The sequence below is a fragment of the Aplysia californica genome, unplaced genomic scaffold (assembly GCF_000002075.1).
Source record: "Aplysia californica isolate F4 #8 unplaced genomic scaffold, AplCal3.0 scaffold00327, whole genome shotgun sequence".
In the NCBI taxonomy this organism is placed as follows: domain Eukaryota; kingdom Metazoa; phylum Mollusca; class Gastropoda; order Aplysiida; family Aplysiidae; genus Aplysia; species Aplysia californica.
This window is the reverse complement of record NW_004797597.1, coordinates 678,888-689,425: the sequence shown is the minus strand read 5'-3', so window position 1 is coordinate 689,425 and position 10,538 is coordinate 678,888. Positions and strand designations below refer to the sequence as shown.

The following is a 10,538-nucleotide window of genomic DNA, read 5'->3' as shown; positions in this document are numbered from 1 at the left end:
ATTTAAAGCAGAGCAGGCAGAGTAAGCACTTAGTTACGCTAGCAGAGTGATGTTCCTTAGTCAAGTAAGTCAAGATGGCGGCGCCCAGAAGGTTGTTTATGGCTGTTGATGTCCCATGTTCTGTGATTACAGCATTGCGCAGGAATAGAGTGTTCACATCAAGATCTTTTGGGTCTCCAGTGACAAAATACATTCATCTTTCTAAGGCGCTGTCACAAAGATCTGGTAATGGGGATGGGAATGGCAGCGATGCTGAAAGGTCGAAGTATACCACCGACGATAATAATAGTGTCAGTGACAGTGTCAGCAGTAGATCTAGATCTAGTAGTAGTAGATCTGGAGCTGGATCTAGATCTAGATCTACCTCTTTTCAGCGGGCACGGTCTGATGAGCCTGAAAAAGAAGACTTCTTTGGAATTCCGGAGGGATTTAAGTTGCAACAAGTCAGGATTCAGTCCCCTCTTAACGCAGACAAAAATGTCAGGCAGTCTGAGCTATATTTGTCACGAAGAGAACGACGGAGGTCAAAGTCAAAACAAGATCAGTTGGCAGCAAAATCAAAAGCAATAGACTTTTCTATGCCCTTTGGCAGCATTTCTTTTGATAATAATGACAAATCTGTGTTTAATGTTCAAAATCCTGATCGAAGTGCGTCTGTGATCAGCAGAATGTTGCATGAACAGTCCTTGAGTAACAGGCTAGGTAGTGCCAAAGAGCATGGTCCTGGTATTGTGGGTGCTGCCACTGAGACTGTTGCAACGGATGATCATGAGAGTAAATCTACCAGTTCTCCTACAACATCTTTCTCTTTGGATGAGTCTTTCAAAAGAGAAACAAGTCATATGAATTCAGAACGACATGTGAAAGACAATTATTTTGATGAAGTTTATTTTCCTGCTCACAGTCCTTCCTTAGTAGACGAAAAGACTTTGTATCGAAATCCCAGAATGAAAACGAAGGAAAGACATGAGTTGTCCCAGCAAAGTAAATCATCTGAAATTGAAAAACGTCAAAATAAAATATTTGATAATGATCATTTCAACTCCTCCAACTACACTGCTGGTAAAGACAGCATCCAGTCTGATCTGTCTTTTGTTGATGATCAGTATTTTAGTAGTTCTGACTGCATTAACCAAAAAAGTTCAAGTGATGCTTCTGCCATGTCAGAATATGATACTGAAAAAGAAAGTGAAGAAAAAAGAGAATTTAATGCAATTGATGAACAATACTTTGCTACTACTTCTCCATCCCTTCATGGAGATGGATATGGTTCTGAAACAGACATGATTTCTTCAAAGCAGAATATGGAAGTAAAATCGCAACTGCAGCTTTCAATTCTTGATCATTTAAATCAGCAGCAGAACTATTCCTTCGATCCTCCCTCTGATAATGAGAGAAGTCAGAGCCACAATGAATTTAACGCAGTTGATGAGCAATATTTTGGTCATACTGCTTCTTCTGCTCAGTCATTTCACAGAGATATCGATACAAGTTTTGTACAGGAACAGACTTCTTCAAAGCAGGATGTGAAATACCAAACTGAGGTACAACAGCCGTTGAATCTACAGCTGCAGTATTCCGTGAATGAACCTCCTGCTATTGATGTCTTGGGTACAAAGATATCAGACTCTGTTACAACAACATGGCCCATGCAGAGTGAAGTACCTTTTCAGGGACAGATTTCTAGTGAGAGTAGCATACAATATTTAAAAGAGAAGTCTCCAATTGTAAAGAAAAAGTTGCCTGTGCCACACTTGGAGTCGCCTGAAACAGCTTATGACCTGGCAATGAAGATTAGACAGGATCTCCAAAGAGACCAAGGTGAGATTGTATACATTTTAAATTGACTACCAAAAAAAGGGACAGGTAACATATATAATTCAAATTTTTTATAACAATCTTTTCGCATCAAGGCATCTTTGAAAGTTGCTAGTGCCAATGTTGGTCCCATCATTCCGACATTCTGTTCATGTTCTAGAACTTAGCAGCAGAGCTTTGGGACAAGGGAAAAGTACGGTGGACCTAGCACCCTACAAATTGAATGGATCCAACCTATCACTGATTATATTGATTGATGCATGCTGTATTTTTGGACCCCCTTATTACTTTCTGAAATGTTTACTTTCAGGAGAGAGATGAGTTTTTGTCCATCCATACAATCATTGCAAACATGTCAAAACAGCCTATCTATGCTACCTTTGATGATGCTGAAAATTGAAATGGCTGTATCAGGGCTACGCATACTATTTTCAACAACAGGAGCATTAGATTTTTCTCTTGCAGAACAATGTTTCAATTCTCTACCGTGACCAGTCACGTCGCCTCACCTCTATAGATGTCAGATCCCTTCTCGCAGTCAATGAAGTTGACAAAGAAGGAAGTAATCCATTCTAGGGACTGCTCCAAAATGATGTGTGGCATTGCAGTTTGATCTGTACTCTTTCTACTGCTTTGAAAACCCAACTATTTCTCAGAGTTGGAGTCCACAGCATTTTTCAGACAATTCGCAACTTGTTAGAACACCTTGTTTGTGATAGAGAGCAGTGTGCTACTGTGATTAAAGTGTGAGTTTCTTTAGGAGTTTGGTGAAGAAACCCTCTCTTCAGTACATCATTATATATTATAGATGCTTGCTCACCTTTCCATATCTTGCAGAAAGGTAGTTACTACATCTCACCACTGGTCTCAATGTCAGGTTTGAGTGCCTCTGCTGGAATACAGTCAAGTTATTAATATGGTACTTACTGATATTATAGGTGGACAGATTTCCCTTCTTTTTTTTTTCTTTTTTTTGCTACTGTACTGAACAGTTTGATGTGATCACTCCTAAACTTTGTTTTATTTAAGGAGTTTGTGTTTTTTTTGTTTCTTCAGAAAGTGAACTGAATGCTGATGATGAACAGCATTTCTTTGGTAGAAAACGGGACAGCAAGGGATTCCGTGTTCCAGTCAGTCCAGTTCCACAGTGGGATAAAATGACCATTACTGATATCCTCATCTTGTTAAAGAAAAGGATCATATACAATAATGGTAATGTTTTCCCTAGATTGGAAAACAGTCAAAATTGTCTACAGAGAGAAAAATAGTTTTAGACAGTGTCATTATCATATTTGTAGAAAAAAAATACAAGGGGAGAAGTGGGAAGCGGACTTTTTAAAAATTGGTAATTTTTGTCTTATAGATGGCTGTTAAAGTTGAAGATGTGGTCAAAGCTAGTATGTGATTTTCATGTAATGAGAAGAAAATGTACTTTGGTGATTGTTTTTATATTAAATTAACCCAATTAAACAATGTTTCTTTAAAAAAATTTTTTTTATATGGAATGGGTAGGACAGTGGTCACTGCTAACAACTTTGTTTTGTCATAATCATATTTTAGTTTGTGTAGCTTGTCCCTTTTTCTTTTGCAATCAAAGGCAGACTGGTTTTATAAGTTTTATATAAAGCAACAAAAATGTACCAAGGTGTGATCAATAATTGTAAACAGTAGCATTTATATAACTGTACAGTGTACAATCTGTTTCACTACCAGACCACTTAATTTCATTTCAGAATGTGAAATCCCGTAATGTTGAGTTTTTATGTTTATCATTGTCCTCAGCTTGATCATGATATATATTATTAGAAATTCATTTTTATCACTTTAGCTTTGCTTATTTTTATTTCATGATATTTGATGCTTCTCTTTTTTTCTTTCTGGTTTTTGTAGGAGGCTTTAGGAACTGGGGATGGGAAAAGGTTGTTGGTTGTTTTTTTTGGGGGGGAGGGGGTGCAAGAGATTATGCACTTTATTTCCCAATCTTACATTTTACTTGTTATTCACAGATGACTTTCTGGCAATAAACAAACCATATGGACTGGCGTCAATTGGTATGATTTTGTTTGTTTGTTTTCTCTTAATAAAAAGCAGATCTTTTCTGTTTTGTTGTAGACTCAATGTGGAAATACTTTTTACATCATGTTCATATCACTCATAGTACCGTAACTAAAGTGCAGGTTAAGTTACTGCTTTGATAATTAGGTCTTACCATGTACTCCAATAGTGATATTTTTATATTTCTCTAGATTTCTATGATGGCTTAGGTGCAATAGTCCATAGTATATGTGCTTATTTATGTTAAATGCTACCAAAGACAAAGCGCTCATACGACCTTAGCAGTTGGGAGCACCGTAAAACCCTATACTATACTATACTATACTATACTATACTATACTATACTATACTATACTATACTATACTATACTATACTAAAGACACAAATCAGATAATTGATGAGGCAGGTTATTTTGGTCTCTTAGTAATTCAGAGCCAATCCTTGATATGTATTGGGTGTGTCTGATGAGAAAGGCGGTCGGAGACAATATTTTTCTCAATCTCTATATATATGTAAATTTACCTCTTTTATGTGCAAAGCAAAATGTCAAACTAGTACACTTCAAACTGCACTTCATATTGAATTATCTGTACAAGAGAGTAGTTATGTAATGTGAATAATTGGTAAATGCTGCATTCTTGTTTGCTTCTCTTTCTCTTTTGGCATTATCATGCACTTTGCTTCCTTGTGTGCTTTGTAACAGTCGCATTGTGTTGTGATATGTTGACAGCTCAGAAGAAGACTTTTACTAATGGACTTCATTTCAATAGTGCTTACCAAAAGAGAATTATTATTGACTGTGTATAATACTGTAGTGCATGGATAAAACCAACATTGACAGAATTCCATCATGTACTCTTGCCTCAGATTAAATCATTTTTATTCACATGTTTTATTGCCAAAGATAAAATTTTACTTGAAACTTTTTCAAGTCCTAGTTCTCATTTGACCATAACTTTAATGTCTTTACTAATTGACAGGCCAGAAAGATGAGAGAGTCAGCCTTTCCCATCTTCTACCAGATTTCACAAGAATGCTGCCCAAAACCTTTGCTGCAAATGAACTTCACATTGTGCAAGGTTTAGACCGGGATGTCACAGGAACTGTGGTGTTGGCAAAGTGTGTAATGTGATTTCTTGCTTTCTTTTTGTTTGTCATGTATCGTTTTTATTCTCTTTAATCATTTTGTGTGCTGTGTTTAAAGCTGTTTACTTTGTATAGTCCTATATTCTGGTCCATTGGTATTGGGTGGTTAATGGTACCCTTATCACATGGTTTGCTTCGTCTTCTTCTTTTCCGTGTTACTGTTATTCATTTCTGTTCCTGGGAAAATAAGGATTTTATTGTGCTGACTTTCTTCAAAGTGCTCGGATAATTTGGCACAAACATGAAATCAAGCTTTCTTAGTAAATTCCAAATTCAAATCTATGCTATTTGGCACAGAATTCACAGTCAACATGGTTAAGAATGATGTCAAGACTGTAAGAATGTTGTATTTATTGTTTATTTTTGTCACTTTGTGGAAGTTGGTGTCTTTTGCTTTTAAAATGCTTGGACATTGTGATCAGTTGCATCATAAATTGAAATGCTACATTAAAAGAGGATGTTTTCTGATTAATCCACTCCTTTATATTTTTGACATCAAATATTTATTTGAAAGAAATATTTTCCCATAGTTTTTATTGTCATCGTCTTTTTTCTACATCCCCTCTGCAGATGCTGGCTAATTTAGAGTCCTAAAAGATCATACTCAGCGTACATAAATAACTTATACATTGTACATATCTAGCCTCTGTATTATTACAAATTAAACACTGTGTATTAATATTATGTGTTAGAATTAGAACAACACGTTTTCTAATTAAATTAACAGCCAAACATGCTAACTAAACTTACTTTACTTTACTTTACTTTTCCGATCCAGCGGCCATTTGGGTTCTAGCCCTTCGGTCTGTCGATATGGCAAAGAATATGTTAACTAAACAAAACAATTAACTGTGACTGCAGGACTCCTGAAGTGGCTTCTGTTCTGAGAGGCATGTTCAACACCGAGGGAGAGATCATTCAGCGCTTTTGGGCAATCACTAAAGGAGTCCCCAGCCCTTCCCATGGGGTCATTGACATTCCCATTGGCGAGGGGAAAGTTGGCAGTCTTTACAAGGTTAATTGTAACGACACTTTTTTTGTTTGTTCTAGAAATTTAGAGGTTAACGGAAAGGGCATTTCAGATTTCAGCATCTTGTTTCTTGTTGAAAGATATCTGGCTATCTTCCTGAAATACACTAGGTACTTACTCTGGGGCTATATTATTGCAATTTAGTTTGTCAATCCCCAATGTGTTTGAGTAATCCATCTAGACATATCATTCCTTGTTCACTATAATTTAGTATCAGTTTTAGCTTTATATACAGAGCAAATTTCCCTCAAACTGTGAAACAAACTAAATAACATCCATAAACAGGCTGTTTTAGATGAGCTGTTTGACAAATCCGCATATTTGTTTTTTAAAAAAGTGTTGCCAATTCAAAGAAACTATAGTGGTTCAGTCGGGGAATAGCATATTATACGAGCTATCCGTGATTTTGAGATTTGAGTGTTTGTGTTATCTGTACCCGACTATAAATTTATTTTTTGAATTCGGGGGGAATCTATTGGCTGGTCACAGGGAAGTTACCATTGTATTTACCACAATCTTGAAACTTGTAAAATGTAAGGTGGCATCAATGGCCTAGTGGTTAGGCTCTTAGGCTTGCAACTATAAAGTCATGGGCTCGAATTCCATCAGGGGCCTGTCCATCATATTCTTGGGAAAGGCTCTTTACACAAATTTTCCTCACTTTACCCAGGTGGGAATGGGTACCCAGCTATGGACAGCAAAAGATCTTGTCAGTCTGTCAGTGTTTGAGGGTGTGAAGTCTGCAGTTTGCACTGCATGCTTCCGGGGAAGCTGAGAAGGCTTCTGAGTGTTCTAGGGTCTGCTTGGGTAATAATAATTGTAAAATGCATAGAGCATGCTGTAGAGCATGGATATGTGTTATATAAATGCAATTATTACTATTATTATTATTATTATTATTATTATTATCATTATTATTATCATCGTTATTATTATTATCATCTTTATTGTATGTGTTTAGTACAGACGTAACATTGTTTGATTGCTACTACAGATGGTACTTCGGCCGCAGTACAGCACAGAGCAGAAAAAGCTGGGGAAGAAGACAAGCAGAGCTCGAAGCTACCAGGCAGTAACAGAATTCCAGGTGCTATGTTCCCACCAGCAGTCAGCCATTGTGGAGTGCACACCACTCACCAGTAAGTCTGTTATGTGGATAATAATAATAATAATGATAATAATAATAATAATAATAAATAAAAAGCTTTTGTACAGCGTAAATTCCGGCTCAACAGCAAGCTTTAGATCTCTGCGCTTTAAAATCTATAATGATTACTAGTTATAGTCTTATTAGTTACTGGGATTTAGTAGATGTTGTTTTCTTTTCCACCCTAACAGCACTTAAGAGTTGGACAGTTTGGCCGAAAGCCATGAAATAAGTGGAGATTTTTTTAATTTGAAAAATTCAGCATACTTATGTCTTTGTTCCTGGTTGTAAAGGCCTACCTGGGTTGTGTGGGGTTACCTCCCAGCAGAAAGACTGAAGTATTCAAGAAAGCATATTTTCAATGTGAGAATAGAATTCTCATCTGTGGCATGTTGTGCAAATCAAAGTAGTAATATGTCAGAGCAAGAAACACACAGAAGTATAGGGTAGTCCAAGCAGTTTTATAAATGTTGACCTTGTTTTTTTGTTTAAGTTTCAGAGTTGTGGCTATAAGATCCCCAGTGCAGTTCCTACCTCCGCTAAGTTGGATGTTATTTTCTTATAATAGGAAAAGCATTTTGCCCCTCATTCCTACGTTCTCTGGTTCTTTGGCCTTTGGTCGAGTCGTAAAGCTTTTGTGTGTAACGTTTAATATTTTCCAAGAGAAGATGCTGATACTGATATATTGATACACAACGTGGAATGAAAGAGGAAATGAGTTTTATTACTATTTTTATTCTCCAGACAACCTTAAACACCAGATCAGGGTACATCTAGCCAGTGGTCTCAACACACCAATCCTGGGGGACCACAAGTACTCACATTTCTCCAAGACAGCGCCTCAGGTGTCCGATTTTGTTTGTTCATTTTAGTTTATGAACATGGGTTTTGTTGTGTTTTTTTTGTGGATTTTTTGTTCGTTGCTATTTTGCTGTTGACAATTAAGTTTTTAAATGCTATGAGATACCAAATAATACTTTTTTAGGGATAAGTTTAGAGCTGAGGGGCCTTCGTTCAAGAAGGACAAGAAAAAATAAGTTACGCATCTCTAGGATTCAAACCACAGACATGTCTGACCCTATGTTGGTCCACTTTGTGACCTGGTAAACCACAGCAGCTGGCCTTCTATTGCATATTGGAACCCTATCGAAGCAGAAAACTGTATATGACGGAATCTCCCTACTCCCCCTATGATAATATAGTGTAAAGCGCATAGAGCCTGCTGTTGAGCGGGGATATGCGCTATACAAATGCTATCTATTATTATTATTATAACCTCCTCTATAATACATCTGTTTGAGATGGAACCTTTTACAACCCAGAAATGGACAGAGAAATTTCTTCTCTTTAGAGGTTTTGACCTGATAAAGGCAGAAAATGCTTTGCCCCCTCAGCCCTAATTCAAGACAAAACCCCCTACCCACTAAGTTTGATACCACTGGTTCTAACCTTTATGCCACACCCCCAGGCGAAGAAAGGGATTGGTTTGGAAGTAGCTGTTACCCACCCATGATTGTAGTGTAGATAGTCAGGGTGGTGTGGGTGCAAAATCTGTCCCCAACTTGTCTTTTCAGAGCTGAGGTGATGTGTGGGCCAGGAAACTTTCTTGGGTAGCCACAGGTATGAAGTTTGACCACTGTCCTCCTCCCTGATCATACAGTCAGCTGAGAAAAAAGTTCCTTAATCATTGTTTACAAGCAGGGGAAGGGTGACATTGGTTGGTTGTACTTGCATCATTATTTTTATCAATATTCTCATTTTTTTGTTTAGTCTAAGGCCGAAAACTTATATCTGACTGGATAACAAGATTTTTTCAATGTATCCCAGTTACAAATTTGTTCTCCTTCCAATTTTCAACAGAAACTTCACAGGGAAATGCTGGACTTGCTAAAGATTCGCCAAGCTAAGGTACGCGAGTTGGGACTTCACCTGCACTGTCGCTCCATCATCCTCCGGAACTACAATGGCAAGATGATCTTCCTCACCACCCGACCACCCACACACTTCAAAGAGAGTGCTCAAAAGCTGAAACTGCAGATTCCGAGAAAACATATGAAGAACTTGTAACTTGTGATAAAGTTGTAACTTGTGGTAAAGATTCTACTGAGTAGCGCAGCCTTAGAAGGTGATTGGTTTTGGGGAGGGAGGGGGGCAGGGTATGTATACAACTAATGTGTTCCAATGGATTGACTTGGTTATGAAACCTTTGAAGATGTGTTGGAGTCCACTTTTGAAAATAGAGTAAATTTTTGTTCTCAAAATCCTTGAAGTTATGATCAGGGGAGAAGCCAAGTCTGTTCCATTTCCATGCACCAGTCTGTTGTAAGAAATGTTCTATGTTTGTTGTAAATAAACTGACTATTAATTATATTGCATTTTATAGTTCTTGTTTTTCCTATGCTTACAATTTTATTTCTCGCTTGTTTGTGTGTGTATACGAGGTGTGCGTCTTGGCATTTATATTACAATGTGGCTGTTATTTAAGAGACAGAATCAATTAATTAGCTCTTCATTTTAGTACTGGTAACGGTTATGATTAATGTGAAGATTCAAATAAGAAAGCATTACATTTACATTGTAAAATTGACTGTATAGTGGTTCTGATTAGGTACAGGTCTCTGTGCTTTGAGGCCCATACATTTTCAGGACGGGGCAGTCAATCAATAGTACACTTTTTGTACTCTTTGTTGTGAAACTGAAACTTTAGGAAAGCTCATTTATATTATTCTTGCCTGGAAATTCCAATTTTCAATGCCTCGAAGCCAAATTGGTTATGAAAAAAAAGTAGAGAAAAAGCATGGAATGGAAGAACTAGAGAAGGAGTAGACTGGAGGAGGAGAAGAACAAGAGGAGAAAATGGAGGAGGAAGAAAATAAATGGAGCAGGACAGGATCTCGAGATGAAAATAAAGGAGGGGGAGACGAAGTGGAGGAGGGAAGTGGACCTGGAGAATGAAGTGGAGAGAAGAAGACTATGGGGAGGTTGTGAAAGAGGAGAGGACTTTGGGGAAAATGAGGATCTTGAGGAGGAAGTAGAGGAGAAGAGAGAAAGTTACTGAGAAAGTAGAAGTAGAAGAGGAGAAGACTTCATGAAGCAGGAGTGGGAGAATTTCTGGAGGAACAGGTGAAGACCTAAAGATGGAGGAGGAGTTATAATTTAATACACGAGGAGATACCAGAAGGAAGAAGAGAGGGAAAGAGGAAAGGCCTTCGATGTGGAAATGGAGGAAAAATGGAACAGTTCAGTAGGAAGTGAACAAGGAACAGGAGGCGGAAGAGGAGTGTGTGTGCGTGTGTGTGTGTGTGTGTGTGTGTGTGTGTGTGTGTGTGTGTGTGTGTGTG

The 10,538-nt window shown here is 37.6% G+C and overlaps 2 protein-coding genes across 2 annotated transcripts in view; both read left to right on the top strand.

Moving 5' to 3' along the window:
- Positions 1–9: 9 nt before the first annotated feature.
- On the top strand, positions 10–9,572 carry LOC101846974. Its single transcript, XM_005102488.3, has 8 exons — positions 10–1,821; positions 2,875–3,030; positions 3,825–3,869; positions 4,855–4,993; positions 5,882–6,035; positions 7,045–7,189; positions 7,942–8,042; positions 9,058–9,572. Exons 1-8 carry the CDS (start codon positions 75–77, stop codon positions 9,262–9,264), a joined length of 2,694 nt encoding a protein of 897 aa, XP_005102545.2. The 5' UTR covers positions 10–74; the 3' UTR covers positions 9,265–9,572.
- A 524-nt stretch (positions 9,573–10,096) lies between these two features.
- Positions 10,097–10,538, top strand: part of LOC101849222 (serine protease HTRA1A) — a gene marked incomplete at its 3' end in the record, with an annotated part of 7,030 nt that continues 6,588 nt past the window's right edge. The window contains 1 exon segment of the mRNA XM_005102499.2: positions 10,097–10,228. Coding sequence (XP_005102556.2) covers positions 10,097–10,228 — 132 coding nt within the window.